General features: G+C 40.9%; 1 protein-coding gene across 1 annotated transcript in view; it reads left to right on the forward strand.

The window, feature by feature from the left end:
* Positions 1-3372: 3372 nt before the first annotated feature.
* LOC102237954 (RAC-gamma serine/threonine-protein kinase) overlaps positions 3373-21726 on the forward strand; it is a 60278-nt gene continuing 41924 nt past the window's right edge. The window contains exon 1 of the mRNA XM_023327972.1: positions 3373-3811. Coding sequence (XP_023183740.1) covers positions 3766-3811 — 46 coding nt within the window. The 5' untranslated portion in view covers positions 3373-3765. The remainder of the gene's footprint in view (positions 3812-21726) is intronic.

The following is a 21726-nucleotide window of genomic DNA, read 5'->3' on the forward strand; positions in this document are numbered from 1 at the left end:
CTTCCACATGTTATAAAAGCATGTGAATAAGTCAAGTGTCCTCTATCAGTGGTAGCACAAACTGGGCAGGCAGTGCTGATGAACTTTTCACAAGCCTCTGAAAACGGACTCGTTCCTGCTCCAGGAAGCTACGTTGATCAAATTGGAGCCGCGTTCATCACGTGTTTTTGATCGATGCAAAATATGCGGCTGAAACACACATCCTTGTGTGTGCAGTGTAACATTTGCGGTCCTGCCAAATTGGCTTTCCTTTTAGAAGGATGATCATGGATTCCCTGCTGCAGATCACGTCTGCCAAAGTTTCTATGAGGCCACTGATTGGTTTTAGGGAAGTTTTTCTGAGGTAAGATGAGGCAAAGAGTGCTCCTCTGACCTGACAAGAGGATTGCACTAATGGGTTCGCCCTTGAAGCTTATTTCCAATGGAATTACAGCCTAGAGAAACTACTAATACTTTCATCTTTTCTTTGCATTGTACATTAAAACTTACACTTCTTTTCCTTTTAATTTTTTATCAGGTAGAGTAAAACTAGTGCGACTAGAGTCATTTCTTTAATACTGCAGATGTGAAAAGATTATTTTTTCCATTCTTTTTGCACTAATAATAGGATTTAAGTTATTTAATGAAATGTTGTGTCCCTCTAAAGTATTCACTACCCTCAAACCTTTTCACATTTTGTCACAAAAAAACAAATGTCAGTTTGTGTCGTTGAGATATTAGATGATGGAGCAACACAAAGTAGTGCATAGTGGCGAGCTGTAAGGAAAATATGTTTGTTTCTAAAAAAGACTTTACAAATAGAATCTGAAAAGCATGATATACATTTATAGGTAAAAAGAAACCCATGACAACCACTTGCCTACAGAGATCATGTAATTAAAAAATAGTTCATTTCTTTTTTTTTTCAGATTTGTTAGACATAAGAGAATGGGCAGCATAATGAAAACTTAAACCAGGGGCAGAGATTACGGAGAAGTTGGGAGCAGGGTTATGGTGTAAAGCTAATCTTTATGTGGAAACCGGTCAATATATCATCTGAAATGAAAAGAGCATAGCACAGCTGCAGATATATCAAGACATGGCTGTCCACTTAAACTAACAAGACAATCAATTGGAGAAGCAGCCAAGAAACCCGAATTGATCAAGAGCCTTGGGTGGCAGAAGCTGTTGGAAGAACAAATATTAGTTGTGGACTTAACGCATTTGGCTTTTACTGTAGAGTGGTCAGAAGAAAGACGTTATTAAAAGAAAAGCATAATAAGTCCTGATTGCAGTTTTTCCACGATTCATGTAGGGAACACAGTAACTGTGGAAGCTTTTCTTCATCAGGGACATGGAAACTGGTTTATACAAAGATGGACGGAGCTAAACACAGGGCAGTTCTGGTTGTAAACCTGTTCGATGCTGTCAAAGACCAAGGAGAAGTTTCACCTTCCTGCAGGACAACATACATTCTTAACATATACCCAGAACTGCTGATCAAAGCATATTCATGTGCTATGTGTTAGAATGGGCCAGTCTAAGTTGGGGCTTGTATCTGATTAAGAAGGTGTGGCAAAACTTGAAAGAAGTAGTTCAAGGAGTTCACATTTACAAGAGAAGAATAATTAACTTTCAGCCTCTAGATGCTTTGTGTTGGTCTTTCACACGTTTTCCCAATAAAATACGTTGAAGTTTATGTTTGTAAAATAGACAAAACGTGGAAAAAGTTTTAGGTCTATGAATATGTTGGCAAAGAACTATGTATTTTATTACTGTATGTGCACTTTTTTTTTTTTTTAGAAAAATCACACAAAACTGGTGTTGGACAACAAATCAATAACAATATATATTGCGGTACACACATGAATAGTATTAATATCAATACCTCTGATAGAATTTCCAATAATTACACTGAATGCTGATCCAAAACTGCACAGCATTCTGGGTGATGTAGGCAGAGGAAAGGCTTTAGCTTCTCAACCTCAGCCAGCTCAGCAAGGTGGGTGGCATCAACTAACTCACTCACTCTTTGGTTACCTAGCAACATCTTGTTAAGTAACGTGGGCAGCAGCAGTTTCACCTTGTCTCATACCTGCTTAAAAATAAAAAACAATGAAAGCTATCGATAAAGCAGGAAAGTTCACATCACTAGTTAGGCAGTATTTCAGATATTTAAAAAAATAATTAGCGATATCAACTTATATGAAACCCTCATATCGTGACTCCTTTTTTAACCATATTGTCCAGCAGCAGCTTCTCCTCAAACTTACTACTAACTGCATCTAATTTTCTATGAAGTAGCATCATTAACTGTAATAAATGAACAAAAAACGTATGTTAATTAGTGAAAAAGCATAACTCAAATCTAGTTTAGTGGCAAATTTGGTCATGAAAGCATCAAAGCGGGTTGGACGAGTCCGCTTTTGTTCACCTAGATTCCACACAGTCACGATTCTGCTACATGAAAAAAATAAATAAATAAATAAAGGCAGAAATGTACAGAGGTGTGTGTGTGCGTCTGTGGGGTGTGTTCCAGCCTTCGCCCTGACGCTGCAGTCCCTCCAGATGTCTGCGGCAGGCGGCGCAGACAGAAGCTGATGTGAATACTGATTTTCAGCCTCAAACGACTCCGACGGTCGCACTAAACCGCAGCTCCCCGTTCGGGCTGTACTGCTGCTGCGCGTCGTGTCGTACCATGGAAGTAGGGTGCATTTGAGGTGAACACGGCCGCTATGCATAGAGAGAGAGAGAGAGGCGGGGGTGGGAGACGGCAGAGAGGTGCAGAGATTTGGCGTGAGAGAAAGAGTGTGAGAGCATCCCTAACTGCCGTGGTAGCTATTTTTAACCGGGCTCTCTACTCCACAGTCCTGAGATGCTCTCCCACTCCTTAAACACAGACAAGTCAATCACCAGATCCACACACTGACTCACATTCTTCAATGTAAAGAGTTACATAAAAAGCAAGAGCAGTGGATCCGCTTTGGTATTCAGTGTCTGTTCAATGGAGGGGGGGAGGAAAAAAAAATCCTTGAATGAATGAGAGGTGGAGCTTAGAGATATCAACTTGGCAATCAAGGTCAGTTTTTTTTTGCTTCAGAAAGAGCTCTGCAATATTTCATCCTGTTTATAAGAGGGAGTGTTTGCAATAGAAAGAGGAACCGGGTGTATCGTTGGGCGGCGGGGGGGAAGCAGAGGAAGCTTTCGTCCTCTCAATAACAAGTTGTTTGTCTTGTCAGACATTATGAAAGAGCTTTGGGGTGGTGGGGGGGGGGGGTGATGGTGTAGCAGAGAAGCAAAATAAAGCCATGCTTCTTTTTCTATATCATGTTTTTTTTCTCTCTCTCCTTTCACTTCCTTTCAGGCTGAGTCACTACTGGTGAAGAAGGAAGGTCTGGAGAGGGAACGTGAGAGGAGGAGGAGGTGGAGGAGGAGGGGAAGACGAAGAAGAAGACGAAGAAGAGAGGGAGATAAGCCACGACAGGAAGCAAAACGATACGCGCGCGCTCACGCCTACACACTGCTTGTTTTGCGTGCGTGCGCTTGTCTGCGTCTGAGGGATAGAGAGAGCGCGCGAGAGAGAGGCTGGGCGAGTTATCGAGGGTGAACGGGAAAGGAAGAAAGGGAGGGAGAGTGACGCGGAGGCTGGGAGAGCCGTTTCCCCCTCCCCTCCACCTCCTCCTCTCCTCTCCCTCGCTTTCTCCTCTCCTCTCCTCCTCCCCTCCCCTCCCTCTCTGGCTGTGTGGAGCAGGCGTGTAACGGCATCAGACTCGGCGTGAAGGAACCATGAGCGATGTCACCATCGTTAGAGAGGGATGGCTCCAGAAAAGGGGTGAGTACATCCAGAGCCTTCTCCCGCTCCCCTCCGATGCGCTTCTAGTCTGCGTCCCCTCGTCTAGACCGAGGGGCCTGGCCGTCCCTGTCCACATGTGCCGGCTAGGAGGATGTCGGTGTGCTCGACTGAGTGTGAGTGATCACATGTCTGATCACCGGTGTGTGTGTGTTTGCGTTAGCCATGTGTCTCTTTACCGTAAGCCTGACTGGCTGCTAGCCTGCTAAATCCCTGTTTTATTCAGTCAGATTATGTCTGGAAAAGCTGGGGGCATGCACAAGCGTGAGCATGCAGTTACTGTAGTAACATCTAACGGATCCCTGTGGTGACATTGCTGGTGTTGCAGTGTTGTGTCATGCCAGTGTGCCGGCTCATGTCTATGAAATCTAGTTAGTTCTGCCTTCTGAAGTGTTTTTTTTTTTTCTCCAACAGCATAATATGTTAAGTTCAGAAGTGTGTGTGTGTAGGCGTGTGTGTGTGTGGAGGGGGGGAATATCCTGAATAGTGTCACTGACAGTCATATGTCACGGGTTCAAGGGAGCAGTTAAAGTGTAGAAAGGGTAGTGACAACACATCCTGTTTACAACCAAATGAGTGAAAAAAGTGCAACGGTCAGAGAGCATGTGGCAGAAATAGTGCTTCCCTGTTCTCAGACGTTCCCAGACCAGAGACAGTCACAAGAGGTGGAACTGATCCAGAAACGGCTGAAAACGTTATTAGTTCCATGAGGTCAGCAGGGGTGACTAGAAATGTCGTTTTTGGTGTAATTAACCCCAAATGTGTCTGCTTGTGTGTCTGATGCCGATAGAGATCCATCCAGCAGATGTAGGATATGTGAATAATTGTGTGTGTTTGGAGGGAGAAAAAAAATAACAGGGATTTCCAGTTTTTTAGGCCAGTGAGCATCATTCCCCTTCACCATGGGATGGTGTCTAGGAATGTGCAACAGAAAACCGCCGAGCAGGAAGTGACATGGATACACAACAGACAACAGGTTTCTGGGTAATGTAGGAGGCGCACCGGGAGAAGATGCTGCTCCGCACATTCACAGGATGAATGTTCTGTGACTGAAGTGCAGACACGCGAACACGCACACACACGGAAAGATAGAGCACGCAGTCTGCAAGCAGAGCGGGTGAAGTGGGGGGGGGGATCTTTTTTTGTCTCCCGGCGTGCCAGTGGGATCCTCAGTTGTCTGTGCATATTAAGAGGAAAACATCGCCCTCAGTCACGACTCGGCGATGCCAGTGTTTCTCGGTGTGAGGAAGAGGTTAGGTAGGGACGGAAGAAGAAGAAGAGGAGGAGGAGGAGGAGAGGGACTTCTGTTTGTGTCAGGAATATGAATGTTTGTCTGCATTGTATGATAAATCTTTGTCTGTAGCAGAGTGCGGGAAGAGACGCAGGGTCAGAGTGCTGACTCACTGTCCGGGTTGTGATACAGCAAAGACTGCAGTCTTAGTCATTAGACAGAGGGTTACTCAAATCAGAGATGTTGGGCATCTTCCATGCATGGAAAGTTCTCCAGGATTGAATTATGGACCATGTTTCTGGTTGAGTAAGTGACATGAAGAAAAAGAACAGAAACAAAGAAGCTAAATGATGACAGGCCTGTAAGGTCCTTTAAGGTCACAAGCTGCAAAATGCATATGAGTTAGTCGCATTGCATAGACTAGATGAATATTGAATCTTTTTCTTATTACATTATTCTTTGTTTCATGGAGAAGTGGGTTGGTATGTTCAGAGTATGTTAAGCTTGGGTAAAAAATACAAAACAGAGAAATTTTAAAACAGAAAAGCAACAATTATTCCAACTACTGCTAAAATTTAAAGTGTAACTAACCCCCAAATTAACATATTTTGCATTATAAACCGTATAAACAGGGTATTTGGTCGAACTGTTCTTAAGCAAGTTGAATTTTCCTATTGTTCAAAAAGGTATTTTAATGCTATATGCATTTATTGTTATTTTGATACAAAGACTTGAGCAAAAATGTAAAAATAAAAACCCTCTAAATTTAGTAGTAGTCTACAATAGGCAAGGCAAGGCAAGGCAAGGCAAGGCAACTTTATTTATATAGCACCTTTCAGCCAAAGACAATTCAAAGTGCTTGTACAAAGAAGTACAATAGATGGATAAACTATTAGTTTGTCAGCTGGACGTCTACTGTAGTCTCTACAGATGCTGCTTAAAAACAGCTGTGTTTTTATCTTTTCAAAAGCGATGGGTGATGCTTCTTCAGTATCCATACCATGACTCTTCCCTTAACCCAGTGGTTCCCAAAAATCTTCTGGACCCCCCTATGGATTTCAATAAAATCCCCCGCAAAAAAGAAAAAAGAATCAACTGGGCACACACATTGTTCAACCAGACATAAATCTATACACATATTTGGTTTTCAAACTCCACTGAAGTTTATTTGACACTTCAAGTTGCAACAAAACACACTACAAACCATCTTTACAGTGAAATACTTTTGTTGTGAAATACTGTTTTTTTTTTCTTCTTTTTATTCATCCATACCGCTTCCCGCGCCCGCCCTGCAATGGCACTGTGCCCCCCACACTTTGGGAATCACTGCATTAATCTAAAACATTTCCATTGCGACGAGTTTTCCTTTCTTGTGAGGGAGCAATTAGACGTCTTCTCTCAGCCAGCAAACATGTTGCCAAATTCAAATAAGTCAATAAAATTAATTCAATATTAGTTTATATATCTCAATTTTTTATGCGACAGTTTTTCTTTGGGCTGTTGGAAAATAGAGGTGGACATGATTTTGATATAAATACTAATGATGCACCAATTGTCCAAATATCACTCTTAACTTTCGATGATGTAACACCAAAAAAAGCTGATTTTTTTTCCTTATAAATATACCAAAACACTCCCACAATTTTGACTTATAAATAAATAAATACGAACTGCATTTTCTTCTGCTGTTTTAGGGCCTCTGCTGATGTTTATTTTGAATGGACAAGACTGAATGATCTTAAATCTAGAAAGCTCATAAAATCATTCTTTTTTTTAGATAGTTGTAAATGTGTTGTTTTCTCTGGAGCCTTTTACACTGTTTTCCCTCTTGCTAATGGGTTTGGTGTTGAATGGAAATTATTTATTAGTTAGTTGTTTGGGGGAATAAAAAGCAAATCTCAGGGGTAAAGAAGACTTCTTATGGTCACAAACTCTCACGGGAAAGCTTTGCATGTTTTATGGCGGAACCGATTTGGAGAAATGGCGCTTTTGTTTGGCCAACTACTGTTATAAAAACTGGTCAAACATTACAAAACATTCACACACTTTCACACACACGACAACGGATGGTGACCAAATGTAGTGATGCTTGAATACAAAAAATGTCCATGCATATTTTTTTTCAACTCTTACCAACCATATGATGCAGCAGAAAAAGCCCTTAAGCAGATGTACTGGAGTGGTTGAAATGACTAATTCAGCTCTACTTATTCTGGAATGAAATGAATCCTCTCGAATACAGATCATATTTTCCACCAAATACAGCACAATGTGCCCTTAGATGACCCTGCCTTTGTGTACACACTGACATGACTAGGATTTCCTTCCTCCTTTCACTGAGTCAGGGCGTGGACTGCAATCAACTGCATCACCTCTTTGTGTAAGAAAATCATGCACGTTGTGCAATCTTGCTACCTCTTGCAAACTTTACCACAAAAACAACATAGTTGCAAGGAAGCAAAATGAACAGTTTAAAAACGTTTGTTTTATTCTGATGAATACGACCAAAACGACACCGGAACGGGTCCGTTTTTGAGAAAACGTGCGTCGCTCCCCTCTCAGCAAGAATGCCCTTCTTAATTTCCGCTACTGCCAGGAGTTTACCTTCTTTCAACCCATGTGAGGCTACAGGGGTCACTCTCTCAGCCATTGCACCGGGTGGATACTGTTACCTCTACCAGCATCAGCACACACAGCAGTCAGCACAGCAGATGGTCGGGAGGGAGGGGACAGATGAGGAGAGCCGCATCATCTTTTCTTGGACACAACTCATTGTCCTCCAGTGTTTTCTTTTATAATGCAAAGTTACAGATCAGAGGTGAAACGGCAAAGTCAAAGCAAAGTGAGCCTTGGTTGCTTTGAGAGCGGCAAATCTGTTGCTTGGAAGTGTTTTGTTATGACACATCAGATACCAACTAAAAGATTTTGTGGGGAAAATGGTTACAGAGTTGACTCATTAAACCATCTCTTGCTTCTTGGATGAGCACTTGTTATGATTAGCATTGTTAGCTTTAGCATGCCCCACAACAAACACACTATGAAAGATCAATAGGATGAAGTAGAGCAAATTTGCAGTACTGCTTTCAGCCTTTGTGGTGACAGATGAAATCTTATTTAACTCTTTAGGCACATGAAGGCTAAAGAGGCAGGTGTTTCCTGCCTGTAGAAATACAGTTTCATTTTAAATAGCTTCGTATCTTTTGTGCTTGAACACTTTACTGATTCTGAAAATGGGTAACTTCAAATTACTTTCTTTCAGTAACTCCACACACTGAAGAGTGTTATTGGCATAGCCCATTAAGACTAAGGGATAGTACATTCATTGCCTGATAAAACCACCCCCTTGTTCTACGCTTTGCTTTGTGCAGGGGGTCTGGTCCCTTGGCTATTGAGAAACTATTAGGTGGACTCTGTTGAAGTTTTACATTTTCCCAAATCGCTAACGTTTGGTTGCGCCATATATAATTCTCCAGTTTGACACCATGAAGCTTATCGGGACTTGCCTATGCTGTAAACAACAGCGAAGTGCCGATTCAAACAAGGCGGCTGTTAATGCTAATTCAGTATTTGGAAGTGTGACCAACACGAAGTCAATGACTTCATTCACTTCCTCCGCTGCCTTTGCTAAAATTACAAAACAGCGCAGAAAATCATCATAGTTGTTCACAACTTCTTCCGTTCGCTGATCGGCCTGGTTGAAATTCTACTGGAGAAATCCACTTTAATGGGAGAAGTCCCAGGCAGAGCCCTAATGGGAGATGAGAATCGAGTGGTACTGCATAGGAAGGCAATGACCAGGCTTGTACATTCAATAAGAATCAAAAAAGATTGAATTTTTTTAAGTTTATGGCCGAATCAACCGTCAGTCAGTACCAGTCGGGCTAAAATGCGTCAGATTACCGGTAACCAGCACTTTCCCCGATGGGTCTGTGTTTGTAGCCTTTGAATTTATCAGCTTCTGTGCTTACAGCATCTCACCATGAATGGATTTTTAGCAATTTGAACTGTAATTAAATGTTTTAATTAAGTCTCAGATTTAATTATATGTTATAGAAATAAATCCTGATACTGGAGTATGTTTATAATCGCTTAAATTATTATAATTTAATCATTTTGGAACACACATAAATTCAGTCTTTGTTGATTTGAATGTTATAAAGCATCTTGAGTAAGTAAAAAAAAAAAGTAATATCTCTCATGCACCTTTTTTTTTTTTCTGTACTCAATGCGGACAGTTTGACATCTGGTTGCTGACCACATCTATGAAATGTATCATTTAGATCACAGCATTAGTCCTGCTGATGTAGAGACTCAGAAGATGCCTGGGTGAGTTTTGCTCCCTTATTTCATGCATCTCTCTCAGCATGCCTGCATCGCTGGATATTTGGATTTGAAATGAAAGCCATCACTTCTCCCCTTTTATTCCTTCTTTGTTCTCCACTCTCCCTGGAGCAACTGTATTTGCTTTACTGTGTACATATTACTGCTGTGGGGTTCATTGGGTGCAGTGCAGTGGAGCAGCCATCTTGGCTTAGTAAGTTCAGCGAGTTCAGTGTTGCTGGAGGCTGGCTGGATCAGGTGGCAGTGCCAGATCTCTGATATCAATCACCAGTCGCTGCCGTCGCCACTGTTTGCCGGTTCCCACTTCTCTCTCCTCTCCTCCTCCTCCGCTTCTCATTTCTTTTTCAGCTCCCATCACCTTGTACTCCTTCTCTCCTCTCCCTCTGATCCTCCAAAGCCTGCAATGCATGCACATCCACGGCAGCAGCCGACAGGCAGACAGTGCAGGCTTTGTTATGAATGGCATCCCCTTGCACATCCGGAGGAAGTGTACTCTCCAGTGTGGTTTTACAAACTGTCTCCATTGTCCTAAGAATGACTCACTCTACACTGCAGATAATGGCAGCCAGCCAGACAGACTGACAGCACAGCACAGAAGGACCAGTCTGCAGAGCCCACAGACAAACGGCACAGGAAAGGGAGACGGATAGTTTGTGACAGATACAGCCACCGCAAAAAAAGAAGAGACGGGAACTGCGAGAATCGAGGAGGATGTGAAAATGAAAGGAGTTTTTAAATTTACAGAACTTCATTTTTGGGAAGAGGAGCTAATTTTGGACATCAGTGACAGTAGTGTCAGCAGATATGACCCATTTATTGAAACTATATGCCACAAAAGAAAAAAAACCAAAACAACTTCAGTACTGACTCCCTCTACCCAATCAGGCTAGAGGGAGTTTAGCTTTTTTTTTTTTTGGCTACATCAAAATGACCTTGTGTGTTTGTTTATGATGTTCTGAGCTAAATAGATGTGGACACTTTAACTGTTTGAAGTCAGTAAGATCTGCATCGAGAGAAGCATGCTTTTAAAGCCCATGCCAGTGGAAGGATTAATGGATGGGCAATGTGAATGGACTAATGTAGAGTGAGGTAGTCTTGGATAAATGAATGAATGGATCAATGAATGGAGTGCTGATCATTGCATATGCACAACTTGGAGAGAGGAAGCAGGAGGGTATGAAAGGAGGAGAGGTTGCATAATGCGATTAGTCTGCAGCTGAGGATCATCAAAATGCTGACCTCAAACATTGGATCACAATATGGACGGATGCTTGGAGATTTGCTCAGGCACTATTTACTAATTGTTCTCACTACTATTTATATATTTTGTTGTAATCAGACCTATTCATTTAAATCTTTTATAGTGTCGTAAAAACGAACCCACTCTTAAGATTTTTTTGAAATCAAATTTTCATTGTTAGTCGCATAGAATTTTACTTAAGATAACCTGAGTTGATACAAAAGACATCAACTCATTTAGATGCCACAATTAAAAAGACTATGTCTTTTTAACTATAGCAATTATTAGGGAGGGAGCGGTATCACAATCAACCTGGCCTTATGTGAAATAGTATTTTCCCCCTACACCCTTGCAGCAACAAGTGCCCTAAGTGTTCTCATAACTGGTAAGGAGTCTGTAAAGTCCCTGTGAAGGTTTAGCCCACTCTTTTTCTTCCTTTTTTTTGCCGAATTATTTCAATTCAACCACACATGTGTCTTTTCTAGCATGAATGACCTACTTAAAGTCACATTGTAAATTGACCACGCCTCTCCAAAACCATATTTGTAAGCAGTCAGAAGTAGACTTTTGTCCTGCTGCATAACCCAAGTGCGCTGCAGTTGAAGGTTGCAAACTGATGTCTAGCTGTCTCTTTTAGAATTGTGTTCTTTCGTTATTTACGGCAGATCCTTCAGTTCCTGAAGCAGCCAGGCAGCCTCAGATCATCACACTTCTACTACCATGTTTGTCAGCATGACAATCTTGTTCTGAAGTACTGTGCCGTAATTGAATGCAACGTCCAAAAGTCCACAGAATGTTTTTCCAGCACTGTTTCACCGCATTCAGAGTCTTTTAAAAACTTTCTATATATCTGCAGGAAATAATTTGTCAAATGCCAGAGGATGTTGTTTTTGGAGAATGCATTTTTATCTGAAGGAAATATGAAAGGTTAATGTCATAACATAAACAATTGTCCAACACTAAACATTGATTTCTCTATTCTGTCTCAATATTTTGCTTTCTCTGGTTTATTTTACCCGTTTCTTCCTTATTACTGCAGATGTCCATTTGTGTTTATAAAAGGATCCTTGTCAACTCGTGTTTCAATTTCCCTTTACTACCATTTTGATTTATTGACGGTGACAGCGTTTTCCTTACTTGATAAGCCATCTGAGTAGATGTGGAAAACCATAGTCTCTGTTTAAATGTGCTAACAGAGATTAGGCCAGAGAGGTGGAGTGTAGTTTACTTTTTGTGGTAGTGAGGGCTGTTTGGATTTGGCTTTGGGATAGGGTTAGTGGAGGGAGGCTTGAGTATGGGTGGGTTTGGCTGACATAGGCAAACAGATGAATGCCAAGTGGGTAACAACTACTGTAAGAGCTAGACTGCAGGAGAGGCACCACAGTGGGCAAATAATACCACTTGCTTTTAGTTATGTTTTAGTGAAATTTGTATGTTTAAGTTTTTGTTTAAGTTTTTTTTTTTCCAAAAGTCTCCTCCTATCAAATAATACAACTAAAGTTACAGTAGGGTTTTTAAATTAACAACAGTATTACAGATATGAAGGTTTTAAAAACAGTCTCCAAAAAGCTAAACATTTTCTATCACTTTTTCTGAAGTTTGTCTGTTTTTGTGACAAACCAGAGGTTGGTGTGATACACATTCTGAACAGTAAATTCACAATGAATAATATATATAGTTTCATATCTGCCACCATAGCTGAAGATCAGTCCAGTTTCCATCTCTTTGGTTTTGCTGCCAAATGAATACATTTCCTTTGACATTTGAAACATCTGATGCTTCAGATGTCATTGCTGACTGATGTTGGCGAGGTATCAAACTTATAACTTACTGTACTCACTAAGACATTTAAGCCTTAGGCCTTGGGATCTGCTGGTGCCACTCTGACAGCAACTTTAGTACTTGGATGCAAAATTTTCTTTGATGGTAAGGCCTGAATTTTTAACTCCACAAACTATGCTAATGTTCTAACGCTAATAAACTTCATGGAACAATCTTGCTCTCGTCAACAAGATTGACGAGAGCAAGATTGTCTTGCTCTCGTCAAGACAATCTTGACGAGATTTGGTGTGTGTGTGTGGACAGACGCCCACACACACACACCAAAAATAATCCCCATGAAGCAAAGTAGCCTTTTGCATGAAACAGTTTCCAACAACAATCTTGGCCATTTTGTTTAATTCAAAAGTCCTGTACTTTAACAGAACTTTGAGAACAAAACCTCAAAGAGAATTTTCTTGCCCTCAGTACCAATTATTGACAACTTTATGACTCCAGTAACACATGTTTCTTTCACACTGTTACCCAGTATCTTGTTCATGTGGTGACCAATGACATTTTTTCTTCAGCAGTCCCTGATTACAAAACTGTACATTAATCCTCTTTGAACTTGCTTAAGCACTGTTCTGAAAATCGATTTTCTCTCTTGTCCCATTTCCACAGTTGATCATGACTGCGTTATACTCCTTGGGTTTCATGTACTTAGATAACACACTACAGTCTGTTTGGGAAAACCTATACTATGGGTTATACCAGCAGCCTTAAACAGTTCTGCGATCTGTGGTTGCGCACAGTTCGTTCTTTGTCAAGTGACTGTTACTGTCATAGTCGTCATCTTCCAGTCATTCCTGTTCTGGAAACAGAGAGACCTTACATTTAATCCTACCACTGTCAGCAAATCCTACCTTATATCTCCACCTTATTACAAGTCTTACCCACTAGGGAGTTGTCATTAGTGTGCAAACCTGACAAGCGTATCCAATACTTACTTTTTAATAAGCAAGGTTTTCTTTACCTGCAGTTGTTCTGACGTGCTGCTAAAAGTGTCAGCCACCATGATTCTTTTTTTCTGAGTAGATTTTCTAAGTTCAGCACCTCACCTCACCAACACCAAGTAAAATAAAAGTACAGCCTTCCTTTCTGTCACTGTAGTTTTATTAAGAAGAGAATATAATGTGGAACCAACTACAACATCAGATTTGCAGTGAAAACCAACCCTTTCACTTTGACCCATTTGATTTTTGAAAAATGAATTAGTTTGTTCTTATGGTGGAAAGTTTATGGTTAGGCTCAAAATTATTTATAACCCAGGCTAATATAGATTGTTTTTCATTCAACCAAGATGTTTGTTTGAAAAAAATGTTTGGTTTTTTGTGATTTTTTTCTACATTTAATTAAAAAAGTAAAATGTTGAAAATTATTTATACTCTTTTCTATAATAAGTAGAAAATTCTTTATTGGCGTTCTAGTATTCTAACCCTTTTTATAAGTGCTGACACAACTTTTTCATGTTTCCACTGGTATTTTGAAGGCCTCCTTCCCATTATTCTACTCTTTATCTTCCTCCACAGATGTTCTGTCAGACTCAAATCAGGACATTACTAAATTGTTAGTATAATTTCCAGTCAGAAAAAAAACATGCTGGGGGAAAATAAAAGATTACTTTAAACCTAAATCTCAAAGGGATATCGATAATTTTGGTCTCAACTGTGTCCTGGAGCCTAGGTGAGAAAACTTTTCAATGGAAACATCCTTTGGATGCAAATTTAGTGTATGGCTTTTATCAAATGATAACTCATAGAATCCTCTTTGCACATTATTTCTGTGGGTAATGTCAGTATTTTTGTTCTATCCTTGCATGGAAGTAGGGTCTGTACCAGCATACAACTATTCAGGTTGTACAGGAAACAGATCCAGGAACTGCTGAATCCTCAGTTGTCACAATGTTGCTGAAAAATCCTTGCAGACTTTAATCCCCACCTTTTCCCTGTTGCCTCAAATACAGTACTTTCTCTGTGAAGAGACTGCATGTGAGGGACACATACATGTTTTCATCCACATTTCTTAGTAAGTAAGTGCTAATAAACTTGCACACAGTGCAGCAGCAGTACATGCAGAATAATCCAGTGGCAATACTGATCCAATCTCCAATCTCGCCTATACCATAGTGGTGTACACACCATCATAAACAGGCCTCTCTAGTAGAGTAAGTGTAAAGTCCCTTAGTGGAATCAAAGATTGCATGTCTGAACCCTGAGAACTTATCTGCACATATTTATTTAGCATTGTAGGATGCACCATCAAGTCCGTGTGGCCTTTCCATCAAATAAACATCTATTCTGGACAACTTCCAGTAGGCTTGGCTTGCTTTTCTTCCGCCTGTCTTAATAGTTGAGCTGCAAAAGGAGGTGGTCAGGTTAAAGGGACAGTGATTCTATTTATATCTTCCCACCTGTAATCTGTCTCTGACAGGATTAACCAAACCGCTAGCCTTAGCCTGCCTGGCTACACAGACAGACAATGAAAATGTTAGTCATGCATGAATGCACTGATGTAGACCAGTTTAATTGAATTTGGTTTACTTATACTGTGTAGCATCAACACACAGCCAATGTCATCTTAAGGAGCTTAACAAGACGTGCATGTCCAATTTATGTCAGGGCATGTGAAATCCAACTGGGATCATGAAAATGTAACAAATGTTGCAACTTTGGTGCCCAATAAAACCGAGTCTACTGGACTTTCAGGTGTGAAAACTCCCGATATACAGTCTAATGTGATCCTAATTACTGCATGATATGATCAAAGCAAGTTAATTTAATAATGACAATAGGTAAAATGTCTTAAGGAAGCCCAGCCAGTTAGATTGAGTCATTGACTTTGAGGGAATCTTCCTCCTGAGGAAGGATATGGTGACAGTGGAGAGGAGCAACTCCCTTTAACAACTAAGATTTTCAGTTTGAATAACGCTCCCTGGGCTTAAACATACATAAAATATGATTGTTATTGCAAGAAAGAACTATGGAAATGTGTTTTAGCTTAACTGAAATGTGACTGCCTTACGTATGCATCTGTGTGAGTGTGGTTGCAATCTCCGTGGTTTTTGTACATCAGTTATTCAGCCGGGTAAAGCCAGAGGTACGAGAGATTGAGCAGTGATAAAATGTTTTATCCTCTTTTCCTCCTCCACCTCTCGTTGCCAATTTGCAGTCATTAATTAGCTGTCCATGATAAAATTCCCCATTCCCACTCTGACACTGGTGTAGAGCAGCGGACGGTGGTGGTAATCATGTCAGCGAGGCTTGGCTCGAGGTTCTGAGGGGGCTAAATGGCCCCCATATGGTCCACTGGCTGGGGCCCACTTCTTAGCATGCTCTCATTAAACTGGTGCTTAATATACCAAGGTAAAGAGAGAGACACACACACACACATACACCCCTGCGCACACACCGTCAATAAGAGACAAATCAAAGCATTTAACAGGGCACAAAGGGACACCAGCACAAGGAGTTGGTGTTTGTTTGTGTGTGTGCATGCGGGGTGTGTGTGTGTGTCTATGTTTTGGGGAGGCTGATGCTATACGATTGTTGACTTGCCATCTGTCATTAAGCGAAGAATGTTGTGTGTGGTGTGTGCGTGTGTGTTAAAAGACGAGACGGAAACGAAATAAAGAAACAGTGAGTGAGGTGCAGATGTCTCACAGCAGAGCAGGGGGTTCATCAGCAGACCGCTGTATGGGACGGGGATTTGTGGTAGAGAACAAGAGAAGAGAAGCAACATCTGCTATATTCAGATGTTGCTCTGTGGTTTCATCGCAATATCATATTATCTTGAGTTTTAACAGACCTGGGATATGCTCCTCCTGATATTTTGTTGGATTGAACAGGAGGTTTCACACACATTTCAGTATTTTACAAATATTACAGAAGAAAGTGATGCAGAACATCTCATGGTGTCTGGCATTCTGTATAAACATTTTCAATTAAATGAAACCAAAAGATATTTGATGTTTTGCTGTAGTCTGAAACTAAATGCAAAATGAGAAGTGTTTAATTTCCCCTTTAAATCTAATAAACCATATACAGTAATATTGCCATAACACTTATTTGTTCAAAGTCAGGTGTGTTTTAGAAGCTCACACTAACTAACACCAGTGTCTTCTCATTAGAAATGCACCAGTTATCCCCTTGACCAGTCATTGGCAGAGTAGATATAGCAAATTGATTGGCTTTGCTACACCTTCCCAGCCTGTAAACACATCAATGAAAAATATATTTGAATCTGGCAGGTCTTACACAGTTTTTATTGTCATTTTGTAGAATTCAGTTTTCACATTAAAGTTTTTTTTTTTTTTGCTTGATCACGGTTGATTTGTTAAGGCAATAAAAAAAATAAACCATCCAACGGGGTGATTAATACTTTTTATAGGCGCTGCAGTTAAAATATCACTGGCATTTCTCTGGTCTCATTTAAGAGGTTAAACGCTTGTGGAACAGTAAATTTGCAGGTTTGAAACCGCAACTTTTCAAAAAGAGGATGAAGTTTGATAAGAATTCCCTATTTGATTAAAAACAAACAAAAAATTGCTTTACTATAGGCCATAGCCGGAATGTGAGTTACAATAATCACACCGATAAAAAGGTATCGGTTTTATTATCATTGATGTTTCTCCTGTCTATCTGTACAAACAGAAGTGTAGGAAATTCCACATTTGATGTTTTATACTTCATGCGTGGACAGATGGGCCTGGGCTGGAGCAGGTGGAGAGTCCAGACAGGTAGCCAACCAGGACGGAGAGGGGAACAGAGAGCAGCAGTTAGTTAGGTGGAGAGCACTTACTGCTGGCCCTTCAGTCTAACACATGAATGAAACCTTTGAATGAAGCACGACTGGGCTGGTGTGTGTGTCAGCCACTGTGGGCTGGGGGTGTGTGAGAGGGAGCGGGCGGTGCACTTGACAATACTTGGGGTATGGCACTTGATTGTTTACTCTTTCCCCAATGGACTCGGCAATTGTGCTCAGCGGTATTCGTGTGTGTTCCGTGTGAACATGTGCATTCGAAGGAGAAACATGCAGCTCCGGGCTTTTATGTTGCTCTTGGAAAAGTACGAAGGCTTCACAAAAGACCAGAGGGGGTCTTATGTTGTCCACACAAGCGCATGCATGCGCTCGCAAGACCAGCTGCTGCCCACAGCCCCAGCCCAGCGATTCTGAATTAATAATACAGGGCCACTCTGGAATAATGGTGACTTACACACACACACACACGCGCGCGCACACACGCCAACATACACACAAGCACAAAGCTTTGCACCTGTTCACCACTGCTCAACTGGACAGGGTTGGGCTCCACAATACACACACACACACACACACGCTCCATGTTGCTTGTCTGTTGTAGGCGATAGTTGGACAGCTGTGTCTGTCGGCCTGTCTGCCTGACCTTCCCCTTCTTTTTCTGATGTCACTTCTTCTTATTGACTGATTTGTCCAGCTGCGCTCCTCCGCTTCTCTGATTGGACGGTTTCGCATCCAATGAGGCAAAGACACAGAATGAGAATTTGAATATGAATGTCAGGATCTCAAAGAAATGTGTGCAAGTAATAATTGCTGAATGAAATGAAAAAAGATGGGACGGAGCATGACTCGACGAGCGTCAATTTTCTTTTCCTGAGCGTCATTTGAATGATATTTGTGTGTGAACAGCATCGGCGTCATACGCACTTCGACTGAAAATAAACAAATATTTGGAGTCGAACCGCAAATCACAAATTCTTTAAAAAAAAAAGAAGGTTGTAGCAGATGGCTTTGGTTGAAAGTGATTTCTCTTCAACAGGTCCCTTTATTTTACAAATGATGCAGTGTTTTTTTTTTAGCCAATAAATCTGTATAGGAAGCATTTTGCATAAATAAACTGATTAATGTAGACATCAATGATGTAAAAAAAAAAAAAAGAAAATCAATGATGCCAACATGCAGAGCCCTCCAAAAGAGAGGGAAGAAAAAGAGGCAATAAACCAGCAATCAATGCAATTTGATTAGCCAGCTCATTGGCTGTGTGTGCCTTCCCTAATCGCATTGGATTCACTGCATTTTGAAGACAAGCGCCATGGCATTTCTAATGTTATCGCGTGTTAAAATGCAAGGGCTTTTTGTTCTGGTTCGCTCAGATAGTATTTTTACCTTCTTGATGCGCTAGAAGACATCCAAGCAGATCAGTCTTTATGGGGTTTTTTTCTTCCCCAAGCCGTGTTCGCATTGCTAGTTGTGTGTGGGTGGGTTGATGGATGTGTGTATGTTAGGGATATAGACCTTCTGACTGAGCTGTGTTTTAATATTCCTGATAGGATTAACCATAGACGAAACCTGAGTTTCCTTGCTTGATAATATAATATTTTAAAAGCCTTTTGCTCTGTGCTGACAGTATGTTCTTTTTGACTCTTCCTTAAAAAAGATAAGTCTCTTGTATTTATTTTGGCATGTTTTCAGAATCTCTGAATGAGATGTGAGAGAACTGGCTGCAAAGAGCTGCCAAAGTTTTGTAACGTGTGAAGAGCAGCGATTGTTGTGAGCATGTAGTGGACAGGAGGTCACACGGGGCCAGGTGGGAGTCCTGGTGTCCTGTTCTTGTGCCTGTTCACTTCGCAGACCAAAAAACAATGAAACGATGGAATAAACCACATCTGTTACATTTTAATAGCATTTTTTGACTTTCTGATCCAAATGGTGATGATATGATTTATTATTCGAGATGCACCGATCAGAATTTAGTGGCTAATTTCTGATCTCTGGTGTTTTCAGTTTTCCAGTTTTTCACTCATCATTAGCTCATTGTTAATTATCTATATACAGACCCATTCTATAAATTAAAATATTATTGAAAAATCCATTTATTTTAGTAAGTCCACTACCAAGTTAAACACATCATGTAGATTAATTAGACAAAGACTGATGTTTGAACACCTTTATTTTCCTTAATCATGATGAGTTTCTAGTATAATTTTTTTATAGTTTTCTAGTTAATAAAAACGCGCTTTAATATTGCATCCGACCTGTAAACAAGAACTACTTTGAAAAACAGAAACGTGGGCTTAATGAAATGCATGTTTAATACCGGCTTGAAGGTAGTTATTTTCAAAAGGTACTTGAAATCTGACAAATGAGACTCATCCAGTTGTGTATTTTAATTTATTGAATAAAACTGTAGTGTTTGCTGGAGATCTGTAAAACAAGGTTTTTACTATTACTTTCTCGTAAACCCAAAATGAAAATAGTTGACGTGGTAAACTGCGAGATAATGTAAATCGTCATCTTCAAAAGTTTCCCAAAAGGCAGAAACTTTTCCAATTCCCACATGTTCATCAACAGGTAAGGGTCAAACCCTCATGGGAGGCGGAGCCACTTGGCTTCATTGTGTTCAGTCTTTTGGTCATCTTCAAATAGTTTCCCACCATCTCCTTCTACTGTCATCTTTGATTACCTCGTCATCGGTTTTAAGTCAAAGCCTCAAGCCATTACCTGAATCATACAATTACCAATAGTAAGAACCAATTTGACATTATAATTAATATGAAATGACTAATCACATTTTGAAAAATCAATTTTAAGAAAAAAAAAAGTGCCCAATGTATTTTTCTTTAGTTATACCAGGTCAAAAGGGGAAATAAAGTGGCTAGAGTCATAAAGTCTGATAAGATTGGAGTAGCCTTGGCTAAGTGACCTTCACCCACCAACAGTTTAGCTTGGTAACCAAAGCCTCCTGTCTGGCACAAGTGCCACTGAGCTGCAGCGCTCTACTAAGATGCTAATATGCTACTACCACAGTAAATCTTATGGTTCTTATAGGAAGCGACACATTCTTCACACAAATTGAGGTTTAAAATGTCTGAAGGCAGAAATGCCCACACCCACACAAACTGACAGACTCCCAGGGAGAGCATTTTACATATATTGTCCACACACAGAGACACTCTCTCTCTCTCTCTCTCACATACACACACATCAGTATGGTGAGGATTAGGATGAGAGTCGTCTTGGCTGCACCATGTCTGCCACTCACTCTCAGGCTCTGTGTCAGCATCGCAGCAGTGGTGATCCAAGGAGCCACCACCATCTACTGGATTGTAGCGGTACTGCAGCAGAAAAAGGAGTAGGAAAAAATTGCACATATAAAACAGGGGATGGGATTGTTATGTTATGGTACTGATAATATAATCAGAGTTTTTAGTTTTGTTATTTTCTATTATGTATCCGGTTTCTTAGTTTTTTCCAAATAACTGACATCTGAGACATTTAGAACGAACAGTAAGATGATATTTAAATGCAATTAGTGAGGAGATACTCAGCTGTTTTGTCTTAGGTAAACCTCGAGTAAAAATGAACAGGAGATTGTACAGTCAACTTCAGGTTCCTTGGACCAGTGAGTGTCCATAGCGACATGGCATTGAGAAAAGTTGGGGTATGTGTGAGCAGCTCTTTTTGTACCAGCTGGGGGAGCAGAGGGACACCATGGTAGCATGCATGCACGCATCCATGCATGGGCTTGTGTGTGTTTGCATGCACCAAGCACAGACTAGCAGCAGACTCTGGCTGTGTGCAGCTGGCTGGGTAAAACCTCCTATTGCCCCCTTCGGCCCCCAAGGGAAAACCACTCTCCCATGGGTTTCCACTCAATCTGCCATGCTGCCCTGTCCCGGCTCTCTGGAACCATCACGGCCTCAGCAGCTTACAGTAAGGCCCTTCTCGCATGAGTTTCTAAGGCTCAGCCTTCATCTTTGTCATTCCTCAATTCCAGCACTTTATTCATCCCTACACTACTGTAGTGTCTGCACGCCAGCATCGAACCTTTAAACGCAGCGGCAACTCCGGCTTCAAAGTGAATGTGTTTCTTTGAATCCTGTCCTGTTATGTAAGAGCGAAAACACCCCTTAAGTTTTTAGAAGAACATGCAGCTCCGCTTTTATAGTGTCAGGGATTGGAATTGTATTTAAAGCATTTACACGAACTCGCACACACACATACACACAAACGAGCTCAAAATCCAGGCCCAGTGTGATAATGAGACTAACGCAGTTTAAGTGGATTGGCTTTGAAGAGGCTAGATTCGCCTTAAGATGTCTGAGCAGACTGGAGTTAAAACTGCTGGGGTTGGGGTCACGCACACAGCCATGTCCTTGTAAACGTATCTATTCACTGTGGATCTGCAGAGAGGAGGATGTTCTTTTCTCACTTATTTTTTCTTAATAATGTTTTCACATTTTGGGATTTCCTGCCCGAAATCATGAGCTTCAACCAGTTCCCGTCCTC

This window comes from Xiphophorus maculatus, chromosome 22 (assembly GCF_002775205.1).
Source record: "Xiphophorus maculatus strain JP 163 A chromosome 22, X_maculatus-5.0-male, whole genome shotgun sequence".
NCBI classification, from domain to species: domain Eukaryota; kingdom Metazoa; phylum Chordata; class Actinopteri; order Cyprinodontiformes; family Poeciliidae; genus Xiphophorus; species Xiphophorus maculatus.